Source organism: Gorilla gorilla, chromosome 6 (genome assembly GCF_029281585.2).
Source record: "Gorilla gorilla gorilla isolate KB3781 chromosome 6, NHGRI_mGorGor1-v2.1_pri, whole genome shotgun sequence".
NCBI lineage: Eukaryota > Metazoa > Chordata > Mammalia > Primates > Hominidae > Gorilla > Gorilla gorilla.
Window position 1 is genome coordinate 55,810,758 of NC_073230.2, and position 26,876 is coordinate 55,837,633.

General features: G+C 39.2%; 1 protein-coding gene across 7 annotated transcripts in view; it reads right to left on the minus strand.

The window, feature by feature from the left end:
* Nucleotides 1-7,494: 7,494 nt before the first annotated feature.
* The window catches only part of SUN3 (Sad1 and UNC84 domain containing 3), a 41,437-nt gene continuing 22,055 nt past the window's right edge, over nucleotides 7,495-26,876 (minus strand). For 2 of the 7 annotated variants that reach the window (XM_063708541.1, XM_063708542.1), the window contains 5 exons: nucleotides 25,754-25,838; nucleotides 16,145-16,260; nucleotides 14,659-14,826; nucleotides 9,132-9,224; nucleotides 7,495-7,748 (listed from right to left, as the gene is read on the minus strand). In XM_063708541.1, coding sequence (XP_063564611.1) covers nucleotides 7,614-7,748; nucleotides 9,132-9,224; nucleotides 14,659-14,826; nucleotides 16,145-16,260; nucleotides 25,754-25,838 — 597 coding nt within the window. In that variant the 3' untranslated portion in view covers nucleotides 7,495-7,613. Of the gene's footprint in view, nucleotides 7,796-9,131; nucleotides 9,225-14,658; nucleotides 14,827-16,144; nucleotides 16,261-25,753; nucleotides 25,839-26,423; nucleotides 26,484-26,876 lie in introns of all 7 variants that reach the window. The other 5 variants (XM_063708543.1, XM_004045422.4, XM_063708538.1 and 2 more) reach the window with 4 other exon arrangements.

Here is a 26,876-nt window from a genome sequence, read left to right on the forward strand (position 1 = left end):
GGTAGAGCAGCTTTAAACCCTCCAGCCTCAGATGACGGTACTGGTACTTTGGTATTGAAGCATCTTGGTGGATTAAGGTTCTGAAAATTGTTTCAAATGACTTCTAAAAAAATTGAACATATTACTGGCTAGTTGGTAAAGACGGGATGCTTAAAGAACACTGACGTTAAGTGATAATTCTGCAGTTTGCCTCAAGACGAACTTTATTACATCCGATAAAATTCTTATTAGCATAAATAATGTCATTAGGATTTTTTTTAAAGGAAAGAAATTTTAAAGGGGGAAATGAAGCAACAATTGTATCTAATTTGGTTTTTCAAAGACTAAAGATTATCTGTGTTAACAATTGTTATTTTTAATGTCCTTTGCAAATAGGAGACTAGACCCTTGTCTTTAACTTGACACATAGAATCAAGATAATGATAATGCAGATGATGATGATGATGATTTTGAGACGGAGTCTGGCTCTGTCGCCCTGGCTGGAGTGCAATGGCATGATCTTGGCCCACTGCAACCTCCACCTCCCGGGTTCGAGGGATTCTCCTGCCTCAGCTTCCCAAGTAGTTGGGATTACAGGCACAAGCTACCATGCCCGGCTAATTTTTGTATTATTAGTAGAGACGGGGTTTCGCCATGTTGGCCAGGCTGGTCTCGAACTCCTGACCTCAGGTGATCTGCCCACCTCGGCCTCCCAAAGTGCTGGGATTATAGGCGTGAGCCACCGCACCAGGCCCAGATAATTTTCAAAGACACATGCACACATATGTTTATTGTGGCACTATTCACAATAGCAAAGACTTGGAACCATCCCAAATGTCCATCAATAATAGACTGGATAAGGAAAATGTGGCACATATACACCATGGAATACTATGCAGCCATAAAAAAGGATGAGTTCATGTCCTTTGCAGGGACATGGATGAAGCTGGAAACCATCATTCTCAGCAAAATATCACAAGGACAGAAAACCAAACACCACATGTTCTCACTCATAAGTGGGAGTTGAACAATGAGAACACATGGACACAGGGAGGGGAATATCACACACTGGGGCCTGTTGGGGGGTGGAGGCCGGGGAGGGATAGCGTTAGGAGAAATACCTAATGTAAATGATGAGTTGATGGGTGCAGCAAACCAACATGGCACATGCATACCTATGTAACAAATCTGCACATTGTGCACATGTACCCTAGAACTTAAAGTGTAATAATAATAAAAAGGTGCAAAATACAAAAATTGCAGTTTTTGCCTATTTTAAGACTATAACATGAAGCAAAATTCTAATCTTCATTGTCACATGCGAGTGTTTGCCAAACCAAACTTAATAGATCACTTTCAAAGTTATGCCAACAGGCAGGGCAGGGTGGCTCTCTCCTGTAATCCCAGCATTCTGGGAGGCCGAGGCGGGTGGATCATCTGAGGTCAGGAGTCTGAGATCAGCCTGGCCAACATGATGAAACCCCGTCTCTACTAAAAATACAAAAATTAGCCCGGCGTGATAGCTTGTGCCTGTAATCCCAACTACTCAGGAATCTGAGGCAGGAGAATCACTTGAACCCAGGAGGCGGAGATTTCAGTGAACAGAGGTCTGCCACTGCACTCCAGCCTGGGCGACAGAGCGAGATTCCGTCTCAAAAAAAAAAAAAAAAAGTTATGCCAACTTTTTTTTTTTTTTTTTTTTTGAGACGGAGTCTCGCTCTGTCGCCCAGGCTGGAGTGCAGTGACGCAATCTCGGCTCACTGCAAGCTCCGCCTCCCGGGTTCACGCCAATCTCCTGCCTCAGCTTCTCCGAGTAGCTGGGGCTACAGGCGTCTGCCACCACGCCCGGCTAATTTTTTGTATTTTTAGTAGAGACGGGGTTTCACCGTGGTCTCGATCTCCTGACCTCGTGAACCGCCCGCCTCAGCCTCCCAAAGTGCTGGGATTGCAAGCGTGAGCCACCGCGCCCGGCCATGCCAACATTTTTTATTTGCCCCATATGATCTGCAGGAAAAAGCATGTTTTTTAATTTCCTCATGAATGAGTTTTGAAGAATTGAGCATCACATTAAATAAAGTGGCTGCTAGTAGATAAATGAATATAATTAAAGAATGTGTCTAAATAAACTTTGTAAACAATGTTTTGTAACATCTTGATCTTTACTGTAAATTGCTTAATTTTATGTCATAAAAACTGATAAAGCAATTTTTTAAACTTCCTAAGAAGATGTGATATGACACATTCTGCATGGACAAAAGCCCAAATAATATAGGAATTTGACTCAAGAAGTAGAAAATAAAGCTGCAATTATCTTTTCTTGGAAGAAGAAAGGAATCTTTTATGTGCGCTTGCAATTTTCTTAAACAGGTTTAGCAAATTAATTCATTAACTCCAGAATTGACAATTAAATATATTGACACTACTTCTCTACTTTCCAAATGATTTTGAGGCAAGGAATGTGATCTCTAGAGATTTCTAGAAGCCCCATGTACCACTGAGTTTTGTAATGCAATGTATATTCATGTTCGCGTCTAGCTACAGTAAATTGCCTTCTGACTTAAGAACTGCCAAATGTCAGGGATTAGTAATTCAGTCACACAATGATTTGGGAAACAGTGTTGACGCTGTTCGTTAAGTTTGTTTAGTGGAGAGGTAAATGCCTTAATCTTGTCTTAGAAACTGAAATAAACAGTGGTGCAAATAAAATGTCATTCAGGATGCATATAGTTGGAAGTAAGGGAAATAACCTCTCTACAGCTGCAGATGGTAAACTCTGTCTAGGTAAGTATTTGGCCAGTCTCTTTCGGGTACTTACTCATCTTCTCTAGTCCCTGGGGGAAGAGACAGCAATTTGCAGCCCTGTTGTTAGCAGTTAATGTTGGAAAAATTACCCAAGGGAAACAATGTGACTAGCTCACATGTTACGCATCAAATTTGAAAGGTAGTATTTGTCCTCTTTTTTTAACATGAGAAAACTGTAAAATGAAGGAAAGCATACCCTAGAGGTGGCATGAGTGAATGTCTTTTGACAACTGTACTTGTTCTAAGAGATGGGTTTTTGCTTAAGCAGCTCTTCAAAGACTCTTCTCCTCTTTTAGGTGTCAAAAAAATTCTTCAATAAATTCCATAGATACGTTTCTAAATGAACATTTGTGGAGCACATGAGAAGTGTCAGGCATGGTGGTGAGTGATGGGAATTAAGGAAGGGGACCAGCCCCTACTCAAGAGGAGGGTGATCAACATTTATTGGATGCCTTTAAAGCACTATTTAAATATTATTGATCAGTAGGGTGAGATAGATAGCTCTCATTTTATAGCACTCTGCACTGATATCATCACTTAGATAATATAAACACACGTAAAATAAGTATGATTATTCCCATTTTATTTTATTTTATTTTATTTTAGATGGAGTCTTGCTCTTGTTGCCCAAGCTGGAGTGCAATGGTGCAATCTCGGCTCACTGCAACCTCCGAGTCCTGGGTTCAAGCGATTCTTTTGCCTCAGTCTCCCGAGTAGCTGGGATTACAGGCACCTGCCACCACGCCCAGACCATTTTTTGTATTTTTAGTAGAGATGGGGTTTCACTGTGTTGGCCAGGCTGGTCTCAAACTCATGACATCAGATGAGCTGCCTGCTTCAGCCTCCCAAAGTGCTGGGATTACAGGTGTGAGCCACCATGCTCGGCCTATTATTCCCATTTTAAAGATGGGGACAGATAGAATTGGCAATGTTGGCCATGGCATGCCCTACCTCACACTCTTGATGAGAATCTGCATCACTGGATTGCTGAGTGTCCAGTGACCCACATGCTCCTGCTGACTGGACCAGCTCTATTTACACTTGACCTTCAGGAAGACAATTGATAGTGTGGAAATAAATGAAGAACAACCAAATGGAACAGGCAAAGCCTATTTATTCAGAGTCAGCCACTATCACTTGCATTTCGGCAGAGACTCAAAGGCAGGCAGAGAGGTAGGAACGCTTTATAGTGGAAAAGGAAGGAGAGTATAGCAAAGTAACAGAAGAGGTTACAGAGCATGTTTATTTACCAGCTAAAGCTAAAGCGGCAAAGGAAGGAGAGGTTCATCCCTACCCTTCTGCACCCCCTTATTTCCTCCTGGGAAATATTACTGATGAATAACATTTTATATATGGCATTTTGCACATGGTAAGTTTTTTAGTCAAAGGATATATTCATCTCAATTTTTATAGATAGGCCAAGTTCCCTCCATAAATGTTATACCTATTTGCATTTCTTCCAGCAACGTGTGAGAGATCCTGTTTCCCCAAAGCCTTGGAATAAAACATTATCAAACTTTTGGATCTTTCTAATTTCATCAGGGAAACATGGTACAGTATAATTTTTGCCATTTTTCTTAAGTAAATAAGCTTGAATATCTTTCATATGCGTCTCTAGATGATCTGTTTACTGGCCATTTTTCTATTGGGTTATTGATATTATAATTGCTTTCTTGGGACTGTGTATATATTGGAAAGATTGGTCCTTATAATGTCAATTGTGAATATTTTTTCCATTTTAAGTTTTATTGGCCATGCAGAGGTTCTTGATTTTTATATAGTAGAATTTTTTTTCTTTTGTGGCTTCTAAATTTTGAGTCATATTTAGAAAGACCTTCCTCTATTCAATACCATACAGGAATTATCCCAAGTTTCCTTGTTAATATTTTTATGGATTTATTACCTACTTGTATATATTTTACCATACTGGGAGTTTGTCATATTGTAAAGTGAGAAATATGGATGGAATTTTATTTTCTTAATGACTGGATAATTGTCCCAAGCCATTTGTTTTCTTCCCCCATACTCTTCTGAGATGCTACCATTATCATACACCCAACTTCCACATACATGTAAATATATTTTTGGACTTGTTTGTCTGTTGTTGGGAACAGGCCCCCCAAAATCTGGCCATAAAGTGGCCCCAAAACTGGCCATAAACAAAACCTCTGCAGCACTCTGACATGTTCATGATGGCGATAACGCCCACGCTGGAAGGTGGTGGGCTTACCGGAATGAGGGCAAGGAACACCTGGCCCTCCCAGGGCGGAAAACTGCTTAAAGGCATTCTTAAGCCACAAACAATAGCATGAGCTATCTGTGCCTTAAGGACATGCTCCTGCTGCCGTTAACTAGCCCAACCTATTCCTTTAATTCAGCCCATCCCTTCGTTCCCCATAAGGAATACTTTTAGTTAATTTAAGATCTATAGAAACAATGCTAATGACTGGCTTGCTGTTAATAAATATGTGGATAAATCTCTGTTCGGGGCTCTCAGCCCTGAAGGCTGTGAGACCCCTGATTTCCCACTTCACACCTCTATATTTCTGTGTGTGTGTCTTTAATTCCTCTAGTGCCGCTGGGTTAGGGTCTCCCCGACCAAGCTGGTCTCGGCAGTCTGTTCCATTGGTCTATCTGTTTGCCAGTATCATACAGTTTTAACTATTGTTTTGTACCTATGTCATAGAGCTATTTCTTTTTGTTGATTTTTTTTCAGAGATTTTTCTGGCTGTCCTTTTGCTAAGTTTATATTTCCATATGAACTTTAGAATCAATTTTATTTAAAACATACCCTCCTTTGGGTTTTTAAAAATATATACATGTCTTAATTTTTTAAAAACTTTTTAATTGAAAATATCGAACATTTATAAATCTAGACAGAATAATATAATGAAGCTCCATGGACTGGCAGCATTCAACTTCAATGATCATTTCATGGCCAATCTTTTTCATGAATTTTCTTATCCATTTCTTCCTCTTATGTTATTATGGAAAAGATCCCACATATATCATTTCAACTTTAAATATTTAAATATGTAAATAAAAAGTTAAGATTTATTTTTAAATCATCATTTTAGTACCATTATCATACAGACACCTATAATTTGTTTTTTTCATACAGGGTGTTGCTCTGCCGCCCAGACAAGAGTGCAGTGATCATGGCTCACTGCAGCCTCAAATTCTTGGGCTCAAGTGATCCTCCCACCTCAGCCTTCCAAGTAGCTGGAACTGCAGGTGTGCACCGCCATGCCCAGCTAATTTTTTTATTTTTAATAGAGACAGGGTCTCACTATGTCGCCCAGGCTCATCTTGAACTCCTGGAGTCAAGCAGTCCTTCTACCTTGGCCTCCCAAAGTGCAGAGATTATAGGTGTGAGCCACCATGCCCAGCCCAAATTATTTTTTTTTTTATTTTTATTTTTTTGAGACGGAGTCTTGCTGTCGCCCAGGCTGGAGTGCAGTGGCGCGATCTTGGCTCACTGCAAGCTCTGCCTCTTGGGTTCACGCCATTCTCCTGCCTCAGCCTCCTGAGTAGCTGGGACTACAGGCGCCCGCCACCATGCCCGGCTAATTTTTTGTATTTTTAGTAGAAATGGGGTTTCACCGTGTTAGCCAGGATGGTCTCGATCTCTTGACCTCGTGATCCGCCCACCTCGGCCTCCGAAAGTGCTGGGATTACAGGCGTGAGCCACCGCGCCCGGCCCCAAATTATTTTTTTTAATGATAATTCTTTAATATCTCATGACTGTCCCATAAAGGCCATATTTTTCTGCTTTTTAACTGAGATCAAGTTACATTTATAAATTAACTTAAAATTGACATCTTGACAGTTGAGTTTTCCCATTGAAGGATACAGTATATGGTATATCTATTTTTCCATTTATTTTACTCAAGTCTTCTTTTTTTTTTTTTTTCTCCAGACAGGGTCGCCCAGGCTGGAGTGTAGTGGCTCAAACACAGCTCACTTGAAGCTTCAACCTCCAGGCTCAGGTGATCCTCCCACCTGTCTCCTGAGTAGCTGCAACTACAGGCATGTGCCAAGACATCTGGCTAATTTTTAAATTTTTTGTAGGGATGGGGTCTTGCTGTGTTGCCCAGACTGGTCTCAAACTCCTGGGCTCAAGTGATCCTCCAACCCTTGGCCTCCCAAAGTTCTAAGATTACAGTTGTGAGCCACTGCACCTGGCCTTAAGTCTTCTTTTAGTCATTCACTGCTGTTTGGGATTTTTTCACATAGATATTTTACTTTCTTCTTTTATGTGATGTTTATTATCTAAAGATAATAATGGATTTTGTAAGTTATACCCTGTTGTTTTTATGAATGATATTGATTTATATATGGGAATTTTGCATCCACGAACTTACAACAGTTTTTCCTTGTTTCTAATTCTTTTAAAATAGACTCTATTGCATTTCAAGGAATTCATCAAATTATCTGCAAATGGTCATGGTCAGAACTCCTCACTAATTTTTACCTCCAATTTAAAAATTACTGGTTTCCTATCTAATTGCGCTGACCAGTGCCTCCAGATCAGCACTAAATGATAGTAGTGATAGTGGACATCCATGCCTGGTGTAAATAAATGAGTCAGTGAAGGCAAAGATGCTATTATGGGAAAGACTGATGATGAGACTATCTTCTTCTAATACAAAATGAGTTTTCAATGCTCTAACAACATGAAGCATCCTTAAAGACTAAACTATGGCAAGGATATTTAATGTACTTCCATATTTTTTATTAGTAAAATGCATTTACTTTTTACAGGCAAGTATGAACCACTTTGAGGTTTTCTTCCCACTCCCAATTCTCAATTCCTATGGCTGTGGTATCATCTAAGAGAATAAGCATTCTTGAATATTCTGGACATGTGGCATGGCCTTCTGTACCAACTCTTCTAGATGTGCTTGCCTGGTGTGCCGTGGACCCTGAATCGATATAAACAAGTATACTTCGGGTGTCCCCAGTTGCTAAAGATATTAAGTTTCACACATAATAAATATTCAGAAACTGTATGCTGAAAATAAAGAAAAGAAAATCAATGCCTTATAATGAAATTCATCTCAAAGAATCCCAATGAATACTGATATAATTTTAAATTATATACTTTTTTTTTCGAGATAGGATCTGGCTCTGTCACACAGGCTGGAATGCAGCGGCATGATCATGGCTCATTGCCACCTCTACCTCCTGGGCTCAAGTCATCCTCCCAGCTCAGACCCCCGAGTAGCTGGAACTACAGGCACACGCCACCGCACCTAGCTAATTTATTTATTTTTTGTAGAGACAGGGTTTTGCCATGTTGCCCAGGCTGGTCTTGAACTCCAGGGCTCAAATGATTTACCTGCCTAGGCCTCCAAAAGTGATGGGATTACAGATGTAAGCCACCACGCCTGGCCTATATACTTTTTCTTTTCTAACATAACTATTTTCAAATATCAGTCTAATGAATGAGAAAATAAGCTACTGGAATAAAGAGCTTATGAAAAGGTAAGTAGAGGGAGAGGAGGATAATATGGTGGCCAAGTGACCTCTCTATTCTGCTATTTCTCCCCTCCACACTCCTTGCTGGCTGTGCCGAGGAGCAGGGGCAAGAGGGCTTGTTGTCTAAAAACCAGAACTATGAAGCCAACTATAAGAACAGATAATATGATCCCAAATGCATATGAATACATAATCAAATATGAAGCTCTACAAATATGCTCATTTCTAACATATATGTATTGTTTTACCTTTATTTTCTCACTATTTGGCCAAAAAGTGTCATAAAACACTAGTTTTTACATGATATAAAATGTCTTCTACATCTCTTCAGTTACTCCCTGTGGCTAATTTAAAAAATGAGGATATATTTCATTTGCCTTGGTGAGTTTCAGGGGATTTATAAGCTAACAGTTGATATTTTCTCCCACTGGGTTAGGAGTTTTACTTGTATTATCTGATATTAAATCTTTATCCTCTATTCCTTTGAGCTTCTCTCTGCCTCTGTCCACTTCATATTGTACCATCATCTTCCTCCCCTATACTCAAGCAAGGTGAGGTAGTAACTATTACACTTAATAGTATTCAGGGAATGGAATAGTTGAGAAAAAACCGAGAAATTAAATATATATATTATAAAAAAGTGATAGCAGATGAGGAAGAATTTGACTTAGAAACTGCTTTTGCATTTGTCTGTCTTTTGCATTAAAATCCTTGTAAGCACTTGGAGCTCAGAATTGAAGATCAGATAAGCCTTGTGTAACCCACGCTTTTGTCGTAATTATTCTCATACGTCACTTTACATGAAGCAATCCCAACGAATTTCTCCCAGTGATAGAGCTACTCATATCATTTCCCAGAGCATACATTACCTGGAGTTCAAATGTTTGAACGGTGGTTCCTGTTTTGTTATATATAAACTGACCTAGGAAAATTTCTTCTCCTTCACATTTTTTTGTGATGCCCTATAAAGAAAGCAGCAGATATAGAGATTGTAATGAATGGATGCAGTTGTGTTTTCAAAAAGAACCAACAATTCACCAGATATCTCTGTGTGTCCACCAGGGGCACAGTGCTGTGATCATGCCAGTACTAACCTATACACCCAGAGGGTATTTAACAAGGGGCCAATGAGGCCCAACGCTGATCACGGGACTGACTAAAAGGATAGAGGATGGATGGACACATAGACAGATAGATAGATAGATAGAGAGATAGATAGATAGATCCATAGATAGATAGTTAGAAGATAGATGATTGATAAACAGCTGATAGATGGAAGACAGATACATACATATAGAGCAAATCCCAACATTAACTTTGACCTGATAACTATATTTGCAATAAGCATACTTTGAATAAAATAAAAATGTGTCGCCATACTGAACTGATGTTTACCAAAATGAGATAAACATAAGCCAATTGCCAGATTTTGATCACACAAATAATTTCCTCTGAAAAGTAAGCTCCTGTTGACTGACAAAAACACTGATTTTTTTCTTTGTATGCAATTTCTCTTGTGCTTTTTGTTCTTCTCTACCGTTCAAATTGAAGATTTGTGAGAGGATAACGCACTGGTGCAAACTAATTTATTTTGTGAATCTAAAGTTTATTGTTAGCTTCCTTAAATTATAGTAACACAGCAAAATAAACAGTACATTCATTAAATCATTTTATAATAAAAATATTAATATCAAACTATAACATTTGTATTAAAAGAGTTGGATACATCATGGTTACATAATGTACTCACAATTATATATGTATGTGGGGAAAAGAGAGATCAGACTGTTACTGTCTCTATGTAGAAAGAAGTAGGCATAAGAGACTCCATTTTGTTCTGTACTAAGAAAAATTCTTCTACCTTGAGATGCTGTTAATTCGTAACCCTACCCCAACCCTGTGCTCACTGAAACATGTGCTGTGTCAACTCAAGGTTAAATGGATTAAGGGCTGTGCAGGATGTGCTTTGTCAAACAAATGCTTGAAGGCAGCATGCTTGTTAAGTCATCACCACTCCCTACTCTCAAGTACCCAGGGACACAAAACACTGCGGAAGGCCGCAGGGACCTCTGTCTAGGAAAGCCAGGTATTGTCCAAGGTTTCTCCCCATGTGACAGTCTGAAATATGGCCTCGTGGGAAGGGAAAGACCTGACCGTCCCCCCAGCCTGACACCCGTAAAGGGTCTGTGCTGAGGAGGATTAGTAAAAGAGGAAGGCCTCTTTGCAGCTGAGATCAGAGGAAGGCATCTGTCTCCTGCTCGTCCCTGGGCAATGGAATGTCTTGGTGTAAAACCTGATTGAATATCCCATCTCCTGAGATAAGAGAAAACCGCCTTAGGGCTGGAGGTGAGACATGCTGGCAGCAATACTGCTCTTTAAGGCATTGAGATGCTTATGTACATGCACATCGAAAGCACAACACTTTTTTCTTTACCTTATGATGCAGAGACATTTGTTCACATGTTTTCCTGCTGACCCTGTCTCCACTATTACTCTATTGTCCTGCCACATCCCCCTCTCCAATAAACACCTGATAATGATCAATAAATACTAAGGGAACTCAGAGACTGGTGCCGGCGCGGGTCCTCTGTATGCTGAGCGCTGGTCCCCTGGGCCCACTTTTCTTTCTCTATACTTTGTCTCTTTGTCTCTTTCTTTTCTCAAGTCTCTGGTTCCACCTGACAAGAAACGCCCACAGGTGTGGAGGGGCAGGCCACCCCTTCATATGTACACATGACTCAAGCCTCATATATTCTCTTTAGCTTAAGACAGGAGTGCTAGTTTTATTTCTACCTCCTTTATCACCTTGTTGGGTTTTTTTAAGAAACAGGATCTGATGGAATACTATGCAGCCATAAAAAAGAACAAGATCGTGTCCTTTGCAGGGACATGGATGGAGCTGGAGGCCGTTATCCACAGCAAACTAACACAGGAACAGAAAAACAAATACTCTATGTTCTCACTTGTAAGTGGAAGCTAAATAATGAGAACACATGAACACAAAGGGGAGCAACAGACACTGAGATCTACTTGAGGGTGGGGGGTGGGAGGAGGGAGAGGAGCAGAGAAATACCTGTTGGGTATTACTACTTACTGCCTATATAACAAACCTGCACATATACCTCTGAACCTAAAATAAAAGTTAAAATAAAAAACAAATAAAAAAACAAAACAAACCAAAAAAACGGGGTCTGGCCATGCTGCCCAGGCTGGCCTCGAATTCCTGGGCTCCAGTGATCCTCCTGCTTTAGCCTTTTAAGGAGCTGGGATCACAGGAGCAGATACTGCGCCCAGTCCTTTTATCACCTTGTTTTAATTTTACTTGGTTCATAAATTCTTTAATGTAGAAGAAAATGATGAGAGGCAGTTTTTATTACTAAAGGATTCCTGCCTTTGGGATTCACCCATAATTTGTCTAAATAATGAACGTGTTCACCTTTCTGAGATGGAACTTAGCTGCTCAAACTCAACTTTTCAGAGACACCACTTGCAGGTGGTGTGGGCTTCTATGAAAGGACAGCAGCCCTTTGTTTTGAAACTCCAGATATGGAATGTAGAGGCATTTGGGTGGCATATAAGGCAGGCTGTTTAACCCGGGGCCCTCCTCCAGATGGGAAGATCAAATAATTGAAGTAAGGCATAAACCTATATAAGGCAAAAGTGGGAGTAGACAGTAAAACCAAAAAACAAAACAAAACAAAACAAAACAAACCCCAAAACAAACAAACAGAAAAACCAAAAAGTGAAGATGGCCAAATGGCGCCTGGAGAGAAAGAACACAAACTACTCGGGCTGTACGTGGAACCAGCAGCGCAGCACTTAAGCGGCAGGTTCCCAGGAAGGCCGGGGGAGGGTGTCCATGTGGGGAGCGTGTGGGGGAAAGCCTGAGGGGGAGTGTGGGGGAAAGGAGCCCAAATCTGCGGCTTAGCTAACAGTCATTTCAAAAAGCAGTTACAACCCCTCCACGCCCCTCCAGCCCCGCCTGGCCCAGCAGAGGGCTCTCTTCTTCCTCCCATCTCTAAGACCACTGCCGGCGCCGCCCCAGAACCGCCCACAAGAGCATGGCCTCTGCACAAAGTGGTGATCCCGCGGCCCTCCTCTCCCCAGCAGCTCCTGGTGTGGTGGGCCAGGCTGGCACCTCCTGTGCACTGCAGGAGTCCTCTCAGGGTCAGCTCTCCTGATAGCACACTTGTGACTCCCGACGAAATGGCCCGACCAGATGATTCCCGCTGCAAACTCACGACGGATGAGCCCCACCGTGTGCGCAAAGCTTCCTGCCGGCTTTGCACCGCCTAGCAATTCATGTGACAAGCATCACAGACATGGGAGAAAAGCGTTGTACGGGAAACAGAGAGACGCTACGCGCAAGGGGGAAAAGTGGGGCTAGGAAATCCAGACCCGGAAGCGAGCAGAAGAAAATGAGACAAGCCTACAGTTAATATATTCAGAAGCATAAGAGAAGGTACTGCCTTCATAAAAGAAAAAAAATAGGCTCTAAAAAAGGGAATATGTATAGAAACAAGAAGTCTCAGAAAGTATAATCATGACAGCAGGAATGAAAATTTCCGTAGAGGGGTTAAAATGTGAATTGATATGATCTTCCAGAAGGTGGAACAAAAAGCAGAAAAGGGAAAGAAGAAACACTTTTTAAAAATAATAAATTAGACAGTAAGTTGAATCCTCAGGATGCATGAATGAAATCCCACAACAGTTGTGCATCAGGCCTACCTAACAAGGCTGGAGCAAAATGCTGAGGGCGCCAGAGGGATATCTTGGGGAAAAAAAAGAAAATAAATGAAAAGAAAATGAAGGAAGGAATAAAGAAAGGAAGAAATTTATAAATTATCTGATGTGAATCAACATAATGGGGGAATATTTGTACTTCTGAAGAAGAATTTGGGAAAGTTTTAGTAATAGGAATACAGAAAACTAAGCAAATTAAAGAAAAATAGGCTGGGCACCAGTGGCTCACGTCTGTAATCCCAGCACTGTGGGAGGCCAAGGCGGGAGGATCCCGATCCCTGGAGTTTGAGACCAGCCTGGGCAACATAATAAGACCCTTATCTCTACTAAAAAATTTAAAAAACAATCCCACGAGTTTGAAGTTGCAGTGAGCTGTGATTGTACTCCAACCTGGGCAACAGAGCTGAGACCCTGTCTCAAGAAAAAAAAAATGTAAAGCAATTATTACACTCAGAAACATTTAAAAAAATGGAAGAAAGTAGTATTTAAGTACACTAAATAGCTCAACTGAGAGCTGTTTTGTTCACATAGTCACTGTGAAAACATTGAGTATTGCTTGAACAAAAAGATAATACAGTCTTCTAGCAGTGCCTCAAATGTTAAACCTATATTTACCATGCTATCTAGGAATTCCAGTCTTAGGTATACACCCAAGGAAAACAAAAACTCATGTCCACACAAAAACTTGTACATGAATGTTTGTTGAAGCATTATACATAATGACCAAAAAAATGAAAATAATTCAAATGTCCATCAACTGATGAACAGATAAATAAAATGTCATATATCGATACAATGAAATGTTATTCAGCAATAAAAAATAAATGAAATATTGAGACACACTACATCATAAATGAACCTTGAAAACAGTATGCTAAGTTAAAGAAGCCATTCACAAAAGATCACACATTATAAATGATTCAATTTATATGAAATGTATAGAATAGGTAAATTTATTGAGACAAAGTAGATTAGTGGTTGCCAGGGGCTGGAGGAGTACACTAGGGGAATAGGAGGTGACGGCTAAGGAGTATGGGGTTTCTTTTTAGGGTAAGAAAAACGTTCTAAAATTCATTATGGTGATGGATACACAACTCTGTGAATATACTAAAAGCCACTGAAGGGTGTAATTTAAATGGGTGAATTAATTGTTATGGGAATTACATCTCCAGAAACCTGTTTTGTTTTTTAAATTAAGACATAAATATTTTGGGAAGATGGAAGTGCCATGGAAAAGAGCTAATCTTCATTTTCAATAAGAGGATGTCATAATCAAAACTGAAAAATCAGGAAATAATGGCAAAAGCCAACATGGAGGCAAGTACCCAAATAAACATCTAATATTGTTGCAAGTAGAAGCTCTGGGATAATGAGAATTGGAGATGTGGAGAAGTGGGACAAGGAATTACTGTTTCTTTACAAACTTTATGGAAATGTTTGATTTTTACTTATACATGTATAACTTTGATAAAAGTAAAAATAATAATATAAATCATTTGGTCCAACTCTCTCTCTTTGTAGGTGAGAAAGCAGAAGTCCAGGAAATAAGTGACACAACTAGTTATCTGTCCTTGTTCAGAGGACAGCCCCTAATTCCTAGCCAACCACCTTCTATCAGGCCAATCTGAATGACAAATTTAGATAGCTTCTTACATAGACAGAAAATTCCTTGGGTGCACTGGAGATGTTTCCTGATGGAGACACCTTCTCTGAGATGTGCTCCATGGTAACAGCAGTTGGTATGATCTTTGTAGCAAGCTTGATTAGGGTATGACCCTGGGAACCTGGAAAAGCCCAGCACTTTCCAGGGTAGACATCCGGCTGGAAAGAAAACACTGAATTAATCTCTTAACTAGTTATGTGAATCCATTCCCACAATACTGGTCAGCTAATCACTATTGACTGCAGATCTCTCTTATGCCTATCAAATAGGAAAACTCCCAAGGCACCTCTAGTGTGGTTGTTCTTCCAGAGCACTGTATGCTTATATCAATCAGAGCCCTTTATCATATGAGCATGTTTTCTTTCATTGCTCTAACTAGACTGTAAGCTGTTATAAGGCAGCTAGAGGGCATGAGTGGTGGTGCTGGTAAGGCTAGTGATGGTGGTAGTGAGGATGATGATGGTGACCATTGTGGTGACCATTGTGGTGATCATTGTGGTGATGACGGTGGTAATAATGGTGGCAGTGGAGGTGATGGTGATGGTGGTAGTGGTAGTGGTGATGGTGATCGCAATGGTGGTCATGGCAATGGTATCACCGAAAAAGGTGGTGGTAGAGGTAATGGTGATGGTAGTAATGGTAGTGGTGGTGATAGTGATGGTGATAATTGAAGTAGTAGTGGTGATGGTGGTGATGAAGGTAGTGGTGGTGGTGGCAGTGATGGTGGTGGCGGTGATGGTGATGGACATGGAGGTTGTGATGAAGAAAGATGGTGCTGGTGGTGGTGATGAAGATAAGGGTGTTGATGGAGATGGGGGTGGTGGTAGTGGTTATGGTGGTAGAGAAGAAAAATGAGGTCTACTAGTTTGTAGATATAAACTACAGCCTGGAATAAGATCAATGGGTTTTACCCCTGAAAGTTCTAAATTTGCAACTAACTTCAGGTGTATGGATCAAAGTTGAGAGGTGCTCTGCTGTCTATTGATGGCTACTGCCTTTTGAATGTAACTGAAAAGTTTGGTGGGGATCTTACTTGGAGATTTCTCCTGTTATAATTAGACTTAAGAACATGTGGTCTGAATAGCACTTAACATAGTACAGTACTGGCACTTAGGAGACAAGTACTTTCAACAAATGTTTGTTGAATGACTGAAGTTTTCAATGGAAAAGGATGGTCACAGAATCAACTTACAGAAAAGACATGGAATGTATATGTTTTACTTGAAAATAAAATAATCTAGTTTACTAATCTTAAAATGATAAATAAGTAAATAATTAATCATAGTTTACTGACCATAAAATAAGACATAATTCACGCAGTGTACTGACTATAAAAAATGTAATTAGATGATTTCAGGTTCTGTGACAAGTTCAGACACTCTTATATTGCCTCCATTTTTAAAATTAACATTTTCATGATAAGTAATAAGAACAAAATTCTAAAATAGAAATAAGTGATTCTTAATTTAGCTTTACCTGAAGAATAATATCTGGAGGCATTTCATGATTTAGGAAACCTATCCCATGCCAGTACAATTTTGCTTTATTATTTTTATAACTTTCTGAGGTCCCAGCTTCAATGATGGAGGCTCCTAAAATTATAAAGTAAGTTGTAAAATAAAGAAACAACATACACAATTCAAAACACATCATTTGAATTTTAACAATGTCTCTAGAAAATTATTACTGGGCAAATTATAAGCGAGGTAAAATTCATACTCAGGAATTGATAGGAAAAGTATGACAGTTTTCACTACCACTGAAATTTTGTCATTTTGAAGAAAACTAGTTTGTTCTGTTTAGTTTCACAAAATGTATGATAAAAAAATTGAATTTTGAGGCAAGTAAATTAGAGATGAGAATATTATATGGATTCTGTATCACCTAAAAACGTATATAGATCTTTATATTTTAACAGCTCATGTGATAAATGAGACTTCCTGTCATTCCCATTCACTCAATAACAAAAAAAGCAGAAAACCAACAATGCTCCAAATGTCCTTCAAGTTACATTTGTAGCAATTATGCAGATTCATTGAACTCAATTTTAATCAAAGAAATATGAAATATACTCATCAAACATTATCCCTTCAGGTTACTTCATTTTAGAAGCAAAATGTATTTTATACAGAATAAAGAAAATGCAAATTGCTTTTACAAATTGCATTTGCATAACACACCACAACACTAAAAATACATGTGCCTCATCAAATATCTGATTATCCATACTTTTTCTTTCCTTCTTTTTTTTTTTTTTGAGATGGTGTCTCACTCTGTCGCCAGGCTGGAGTGCAGTGGCGCAACCTTGGCTCACTGCAACCTCCACTGCCTGGGTTCAAGTGATTCTCCTGCCTCAGCCTCCCAAGTGGCTGGGACTACAGGCGCCTGCCACCACGCTGGCTAAGTTTTTGTATTTTTAGTAGAGACAGGGTTTCACCATGTTGGCCAGGATGGTCTTGATCTCTTGACCTAGTGATGTACCCACCTTGGCCTCCCAAAGTGCTGGGATTACAGGCGTGAGCCACCGCGCCCAGCTGATTATCCATACTTTTCCTAAGATGACACACTTTTTGAAATAGTAATTGAGTTCTTAGAGTTGCCAGATTTGGCAAATAAAAATAAAAGACAGCCATTTAAATTTGAATTTCAGGTAAACAAAGAATAATTTTTTTAGTAGTAGTCATGTCCCATACAATATTTGGGATATATTTATACTAAAAGATTATTTGCTATTTGTCTGAAATTTAAATTTAACTGGGCTCCCTTCATTTTATCTGGAAACCCTATGTGTACTTCGTTTTTGAAGGCTAATTCTGACTGCCCGCTCACTATTCCTACTCGACCAACTGGCTGGACAGAATCTACACTTTCACCTGCTAATGTGGGGACTGAATACCCCATCCCCATAATCCTTTCCAGAAAAAAATTAAAATTTTACTGTGGTGGAATTTTGAAAATAATTCATATTTATTCATTTTCTCATTCATTAAAAAGATTTAAATCAGCTTTATTAAGATATAATTCACATCCTATACAATTCACTCATTTACAGTGTATGATTCAGGGTTTTGTATTATATTCTTAGAGTTGCACGGCCACCGCAATCAATTTTAGAACATTTAGTCAACCCCAAAAGGAACCCATAGTGGTTAGCTGTCATTCCCCATTTCCCTCAACCTCTCTCCCCAAGCCTTGGCAATTATTAATCTATTTTCTGTCCCTGTAGATTTACCTATTCTGGACATTTCTTTTGCTGCTCCCTTGTAGTCAGTCACAGTATGTAGCCTTTTCACTAAGGCTACTTTCATTTAGCCAATGCATTTGAGATTTATGAATGTTGGAATGAGTATCAGAAGTTCCTTCCTTTTATTGACTGCAGGTTAATATTCCATTGTATGAATGCATCTGTTAGTCTTTGTTGATGGACATGGGGTTATTCTCAATTTTGGTGATGATGAATACAGTTGCTATAGACATTCTTGGCAAGTTTTGATGTGAACATGTTTCAATTTATCTTAGATAAATGTATAGAAGTGGGATTGCTAGGTCAATAAGGTGTTATGTTGAACTTCATAAGAAATTGTCAAACTTTGCCAGAGTGGCTGTGCCATGTTACATTCTCACCCACAGTGTATGAGAGGTCCATTTTGTTCATGCGGTTGCCAGCACTTAGTATGGTCGGTTTTGTTTTGTTTGGCATTCTAATCGGTGTGTAATGATATAACATTGAGGTTTTAATTGACATTTCACTAATGAATAATTAATGTAAGGCATTTTTTCATATACTTTTTTGACATGCATTTATCTTCTTTAATGAAGTGTCTTCCAAACCTTTTGCCTATTTTTTATCTGGTTGTCTGTTTGCTTAATTGAGGCTTGACAGTTTTTTATAAATTCTGGATTCAAGAATGTGTGTGGTTTCCAAATATTCTCCCCCAGCCTGTAACTTGTCTTTTCATTCTCGTAACTGTTTTTTTGGCAGAGTAGAAATTAATTCTGATGAAGCCCATATTATCCATTATTTTCCTTTTACAATCATAGTTTTTGATGTTGTGTTTAAGAAAACTTTTTCTAACTCTAAAAAATTTCGCTTATTTTTTTTTCTAGCTTTAAGCTTTATATTTAAGACTGTGACCCATTTGGGGTTAATTTTTATAGATTGTGGGTTTTGGGCCAAGGCTTTTTTTTTATTTTTGCATATGAATGTCCACCTGTTCCAGCACCACTGACTTGCCTTTTTTCCTTTTTCAAAAATCTATTCACCACAGGTGTGAACTACTTCTAGACTTTTTGTATTGTTCCATTGATTTCACGAATACCACATGCTCTTGATTACTGTAAACTTATAGTAAGCCTTAAAATTAGGTAGTGTGAGTTCTCCAACTTTGTCTCTTTTTTTCCCAAAACGAATTTGACTCTTCTAGTTCCTTCACCATTCCACATACATTTTGAAAACGGTTGTCAATTTCTACAAATAATCCTGCTGGGATTTTAATTAGGATTATATTGAATCCATAGAAAAGTTGGACAGTATTGTCATCTTAATGGTATTGAGTCTTCTAATCCATAAACATGGTATACTTGTCCATTTATTTAAATCTTTTTTTATTTATTTCATTTTTTTTTTAGTTTTTAGCTCTCAGTTCCCACATTTTGTTAGTCTTATACCTAAGTATTTTATGTTTTTTACTGCATTTATGAATAGTGCTGCTTTTAAATAGTCTCTAATTTTCTATTATTAGTATATAGAAATTGTATATATACCCTTGAACTTATAAACCTCACTTACTCTAGTAGATTTTTTTGGTGGTTATTCTACATAAGCAATCATGTTGTCTCTGAATAGAGCCATTTTTTTCCTTTCTAATTTGCATGCCTTTTCCCCCATCCTCTGCTTTCGTATTCTCTCTCTCTCTTCCAGTTTTTCTTCATTTCCCTTTCCTGCCTTTTTTAAAATATTAGTTGAAATTTTTTATTTATTTTTTATTTCTTTTGAAACTGAGTCTTGCTCTGGGGCCCAGGCTGGAGTGCAATGACGCAATCTCAGCTCACTGCAATTTCCGCCTCGCCTTGCAGGTTCAAGTGATTCTCCTGCCTCAGCCTCCTGAGTAGCAGGGATTACAGGCGTGCGCCACCGTGCCTGGCTGTTTTGTATTTCTAGTACAGCCGGGGTTTCACCAGGTTGGCCAGGCTGGTCTCGAACTCCTGACCTCAATTGATCCGCCTGCCTCGGCCTCCCAAAGTGCCAGGATTATAGGCGTGAGCCACTGTGCCTGGCCTCCATTTTGATTTCTCCATTAGCTTTTGGATATCTCTGTATTTTTAAGTAATTGTTCTCATGATTACAACGCACGTACCTAGTAGCTCATAGTTTATTTAAGAGTTAACTTTTTATCATTCATATAAAATCTTTACATTTATAGATGCCCATTAAATCTCACCCACTGAATTTTCCTTTATGGTTGTCATAGTATTAAATCTACATATATTAGCCCTCCGCGCCCAGACAATGCCATACATTTTTTCCTTTCAACAGCCATACATATTTTAAAGTACTTAAAGAAAGAAAAGTACCTCATCTTTTGTTGTTGTTGTTTTGAGATGGAGTTTCGCTCTCGTCACCCAGGCTGGAGAGCAGTGGCGTGATCTCCCCTCACTACAACCTCCGCATCCTGGGTTGGAGCTATTCTCCTGCCTCAGCCTCCGGAGTAGCTGGAATTACAGGCATGCGCCACCACGCCCCGCTAATGTTTCTATTTTTAGTAGACACAGGATTTCACCATGTTGGCCAGGCTAGTCTGGAACTCCTGACCTCAGGTGATCCACCCGCCTCGGCCTCCCAAAGTGCTGGAATTACAAGGCATGAGCCGCTGTGCCGGGCCACCTCATCTTTACTCACAGATGAGGCTGTTGCTCTTTCTTCATTCTTTAAGTCCCGAGTTTCTTTTTGGTGTCATTTCTATTGAGCTGAAGAACTTCCTTTAGCAGATTCATTGGCAGATAATTTTCTTAGTTTTTCTCCATCTAAGAATGTCTTCATTTTGCCTTCATTCCTGAAAGATATTTTCACTGGATCTACAATTCTGCATTGCTAGATCCTTTCCTTCAGCACTTTAAACATGTAGTTTCCTTCTCTTCTGGTCTCTTTAACTTCTGGTAAGAAATCTGTAATAATGTGTAGTTTTTTTTTTAGCTTCTTTCAAGTATTTTCATCTTTGATTTTGAGCAATTTAACTATGATGTGTCTGGATGTCATTTTCCTTGAATTTATCTTGTTTCTGATTTGCCATGCTTTTTGAATCTGTAAATTTATGGTTTTTTTTTTTTAAATCGAGTTTGAGATGTTTTTAGCTATTACGTCTTTAGATACATTGGTCTCTTCTTCATCTCCCTCTGAGACTACAAGGATAAGAATATTATACCTTTTTATAGTGTCCTATAGGTTTCTGAAGTTCTGTTTGCATTTTTTTCAAATATTTTTTCATTCTTTGAATTGCATAATTTCTTTTGATCTATCTTCAACTTCACTACTTCTTTATTTTTAATTTTTAAGTTCGGGGTACATGTGCAGGTTTGTTACATAGAAAAACTTGTGTCATGGGGATTTGTTGTACAGATTATTTTGTCACCCCGCTGTTAAGCCTAGTATCCATTAGTTATTTTTCCTGATCCTCTCCCTTCTCTCACCCTCCATCATCCAATAGGCCCCAGTGTGTGTTGTTCCCCTCTATGTGTTTATGTGTTCTCATCATTTAGCTCCCACTTATAAGTGAGAACATGTGTTTTTAGTTTTCTATTCCTGTGTTAGTTTGCTAAGGATAATGGCCTCCAGCTCCATCCATGTCCCTGCAAAGGACATGATCTTGTTCTTTTTTATGGCTGCATAGTATTCCATAGTGTATATGTATGACATTTTCTTTATCCAGTCTATCATTGACCAGCATTTAGGTTGGTTCCATGTCTTTTCTGTTTTTGTTTTTGTTTTTTTTTTTGAGACGGAGTCTCGCTCTGTTGCCCAGGCTGGAGTGCAGTGATGCAATCTCGGCTCACTGCAAGCTCCGCCTCCCAGGTTCACACCATTCTCCTGCCTCAGCCTCCTGAGTAGCTGGGACTACAGGTGCCCGCCACCACGCCCAGCTAATTTTTTTTTGTATTTTTAGTAGAGACGGGGTTTCACCATGTTAGCCAGGATGGTCTCGATCTCCTGACCTCGTGATCTGCCCACCTCGGCCTCCCAAAGTGCTGGGATTACAGGCGTGAGCCACCGTGCCCGGCCAGTTCCATGTCTTTTCTATTGTGAATAGTGCTTCAGTGAACACATGCATGCATATGTCTTTATAACACAACAATTTACATTCCTCTGGATATCCCAGTAATGGGTTTGCTGGTTCAAATGGTATTTTTGTCTTTAGGTCTTTGAGGAATCACTGTCTTTCACAGTGGTTGAAATAATTTACACTGCCACCAACAGTGTATAACCATTCCTTTTTCTCCACAACCTTGCCTGTATCTGTTAGTTTTTGACTTTTTGATAATAGCCATTCTGAATGGTGTGAGATGGTATCTCATTGTGGTTTTGATTTGCATTTCTCTAATGATCAGTGATGTCGAGATTTTTTTCAAATGATTCTTGGCCACATGCGGGTCTTCTTTTGAAAAGTGTCTGTTCATGTCCTTTGCCCACTTTTTAATGGGGTTGTTTTGTTTTCTTGTAAATTTGTGTAAGTTCCTTATAAATGCTGGATATTAGACCATTGTTGGTTGCAGAGTTTGCAAAAATTTCCTTCCATTCTGTAGGTTGTCTGTTTACTCCATTGATAGTTTCTTTTTCTGTGCAGCAGCTCTTTAGTTTAATTAGATCCCATTTGCCAATTCTTACTTTTGTTGCAATTGCTTTTGATGTCTTTGTCGTGATATCTTTGCCCATGCCTATGTCCTGAATGGTACATACAACTTTCAGGCTGAGTCTATGGGGTTTTCTAAATATAGGATTATGTTGTCTGCAAACAGGGATAGTTTGACTTCCTCTCTTCCTATTTGGATGCGCTTTATTTCTTTCTTTTGCCTAATTGCCCTGGCCAGGACTTCTAATACTGTGTTGAATAGGAGTGACTTCATAGGCAATACCTAGGTTGTCTTCCAGGGTTTTCTTTTTTTTTGTAGTTTTGGCTTTTACATTTAAGTCTATATTCCATTTCAAGTTAATTTTTGTATATGGTATATGGAAGGGGTCCAATTTCAGTCTTCTGCATATGGCTAGCCAGTTATTCCAGCACCATTTATTGAATAGGAATACTTTCTGCAATGTTTGTTTTTGTTAGATTGGTAGAAGATTAGATAGTTGTAAGTGTGTGGCCTTATTTCTGGGTTCTCTATTCTGTTCCATTGGTCTATGTGTCTGTTTTTGTACCACTACCATGCTGTTTTGGTTACTGTAGCCCTGTAGTATAGTTTGAAGTTGGGTAACGTGATGCCTCCAGCTTTGTTCTTTTTGCTTAGGACTGCCCTTGCTATTTTTGGTTTCATATGAATTTTAAAATAGTTTTGTCTAGTTCTGTGAAGAAGGTCAATGGTAGTTTAATAAGAATAGCATTGGATCTATAAATTACTTTAGGCAGTATGGGCATTTTAATGATATTGATTCTTTCTATCCATGAGCATGAGATGTTTTTCCATTTGTTTGTGTCATCTCTGATTTCTTTAAGCAATGGTTTATAGTTCTCTTTGTAGAGATCTTTCACCTCCAAAATTAGCTGTATTCATAGGTATTTTATTCTTTTTGTGGCAATTGTGAATGGGAGTTCGTTACTGATTTGGCTCTTGGCTTGACTTTTGTTGGTGTATAGAATGCTAGTGATTTTTGCACATTGATTTTGCATCCTGAGACTTTGCTGAAGTTGTTTATCAGCTTAAGAAGCTTTTGGGCTGAGACTATGGGGTTTTCTAGATATAGGATTATGTTGTCTGCAAACAGGGGTAGTTTGACTTCCTCTCTTCCTATTTGGATGCCCTTTATTTATTTCTCTTGCCTGATTGCTCTGGAGAGGACTTCTAATACTGTGTTGAATAGGAGTGACTTCACTCCTTTTTTTCTCTGTTTTTGTTTTTCTATCATTAAGCATATATAGTCAATATTTATCTTAGATACTGTATTTTTCAGTTCTAAAATTCCATCTGGTTCTTTTTATTCTCTTGGCTGAGAACTGGTGTCTTTTCATTCATTTCAAGTGTACTTACTTTCACCTCATAAAGCATAATTATGCTAGCTGCTTCAAGTCTTTGTGTGACAATTCCAACATCTGTGTCATGACGGGGTTGGCATCTGTTGTCTTTTCCCTTGGGAGTTGGTCTTATTTCTGTAGGAGTTTGCATGCCAAGTAATTGTGATTTGTACCCTAGACATATTGAATATTATACTGTAAGACTCTGAGCCCTATTACTGTCCACTAGGGAATGCTTTTATTTGCTTCATCAATCAACCCAGAAATGTCAGTCCTCCCTCCTTTTATGAGTGGTGGTTCCAACCTCAATTCAGTCCTCAAAACCTTTACTACAGGCCCGTCATGTCCATGTACCACTCAGGGGTTAGTCCAAGACTTGAGCCACAGTTTACATCATTGCCAAATTCTCAAAGCCTCCACTTTGCTGTTTTGGGTCTGTTCCCATGAATGGGCAGCTGAGAGGTGAGGCCAGAAGCTGGCCACAAACAGACAGGGGAGCAGGCGTCTTCTCTGCAGCTTTGCCTTCCAGGCTTTCTGCCCACACTCTCTGGCCCACAGGACTACTTTATTTTGCGATTTTGGCTAGAAAAATTGGGCTTCTTTCACAGATTTAGCTGCCTACCTTGCTGCCACGTTTGCAGCTCTGTAATTGCTGCCTGCCTCAGCCTAGGTTGCAAGAGAAAAGAAAAGAAAAAAGGAAACTCCCACAGGGCTCACATCTGCAGTTTTTGGTTCCCCTCTACCAACTGCCTGCTTTGTTCACTTTTTAGCCCACTCACGTAGTTGCTTTTTGAATTTTGTCCCAATTTTTTTTCATTGTAATCAGTTGGAAGAGACTTAACAGGCTTTCTCTATCTTGGCCAAACCAGAGCTGACATTTGTTTCCACATCTATGGCTACAGAGAAGCCCGAGCATTTCCTTCTTTTCCTCACTCTACATGTGCTACTCTTGCACCTACATTCGTCATCATAGGCTTTTCAAAATGGAAGTTGTAAATACATCAATTGATATAAATGCATCAATACAAAAAAGAAAGCATTAAAAAAGTGTATCAGAATGTCAAGACCAAAACAAACAAACAAAAAAACCCAACTATGGTTCCTCTCCCATCTTGTCCCCAACACTCATGCTTTAGGGAATCAGGTTTGGGAAAGTTCTGCCCTCTAACTCACTCTCTGAAAAACGCACACTCACAAGACTGAGTAATCATGCTGTTCCAAATGCTCTCCAGTTCATGCAAGCTGGAAATGTATTTCCCTGGCGTAAATTTGACTATCAACTGATTAAAATTAGCATTACTATGTGTTTTATATTTCCGTTCTCCTTCTGTCCCTTTCTTCTTTCTTTCCACATTGTTCACTGAACACATATTGTCCATAGACTATTATAGGCAGGGCATGGTAGAGAAGATTAAGGTTAATGATTCATAGCCTTAGCCCTTAAGAATTAATTTTAATTGGAAGATATTAGGAGCATTATATATAACCTTTAAACACTGTCATTTAATCCCTAATAATGCATTTAGATTGGTTATCATAAGTCATTTTAGTATATAATAATACAAAATGTCCTAATATTTTGTGCCTTCCACAACTTCACCGTGGCATCTTGGCTTTCTTGGTGGTTCTTTTAGATGCATGTTAATGAGGTTGCACAGGCTTTGTTCCCTGGAACATTTGCACTCAGAAAGCAATCAGTAGTGACAACTATTTCTATTCTCTTCTTTATTATCTAAATTGATTAATTTCCCCCCCCCAAGTTACCAGATAAATATGTTTTCCTCATAAACAAATGTAGAGAATAGAGACACTCCTGAAGCATTCTTTTTTTTAATGTTCCTCTTTTCACTTTTTCTGTACTCACCGGCCGACTTCAGGGCATAATCAGCCATCTCGACTTGGTCTTCTCTCAACTTTTTAAGTATGTAATTGACCAAGTTTGACATTTCCTGTAGAAATTTTATAAACAGTTTTCTGTTAACAATCTTTGCCAACTGCTTGAGTTTTGACCATTCATTTTATTGATTTGGACCTAATTTGCAAAATTAGAATAGCAGTGAGCCCCTATCAGCTGCACTCTGAGCCAGGCCCTGTTCATGGATCTGGACTGACACCTTCACAGCTCTTGGGAGTGTCCTTTTCAGGAATACGGTGTAAATAAAGCCAAGGTGTGTTCAGGGACTCCCACAAGGTCACACAGCACCATGGACCTAGGGTCTCTTCTGAAGCCCTAACCACTGCATCACAGTGCTCTCCCGGTGAGGTGTGAGGTTGTGCTGCGATCTACTGTGTTCTGTCCCTCATTAGTGTCCTGTGGTTAGCAGTAAAGACTTGAACATTCTAGAGTTATTTGGGAATCAAAGCAGTTTACACAGACTACATGATTGCTTATATTAGACATTTTTCACCCAGTCTAATTAATATTGGATTCTGAAGGCTGCTCTCATTCTAAAAAACGAACAAACAAACAAATAAAACCAAAAGCACCCTAAGCAGGCGTAACAGTTCAAGTTCAAGCTGCCTAAACGTAATACCTTCACAGTGACAAGGATGAAATGGGGTCTGGAGGGCGGCAGGTGGTCCATGTCAGATTGCTGCGCATTTCAAAAAGTAGACATTAGGGAAGAAAAAGAAGGTAGTAATGACAGTGGAAGAGAAAGAAGCAAAATAGAGCTCATGGTTTCCAACACAGTTTTGCCTGAATCTGATGCTGTCTAGACTAACTACATTAGCTATGAAGATGATGAATGCAAATCTTTTGCTACTTAAGGTATTTGTGTATAGAGCTCAGAGACTGTTCTTTCTTTCTTTCTTTCTTTCTTTCTTTCTTTTACTGGAAAATAGGACAGTTATTTATTTTGGTGTGAAGTGAGTCATATGCAATAGAATGTCTTCTCTGTGACACAGCATTTATGAAACACTGGGTTTCTGTACACAAACCAAATATCAGTCAACACTGGACTTCCCACTGGGAGAAGAAGCAGATG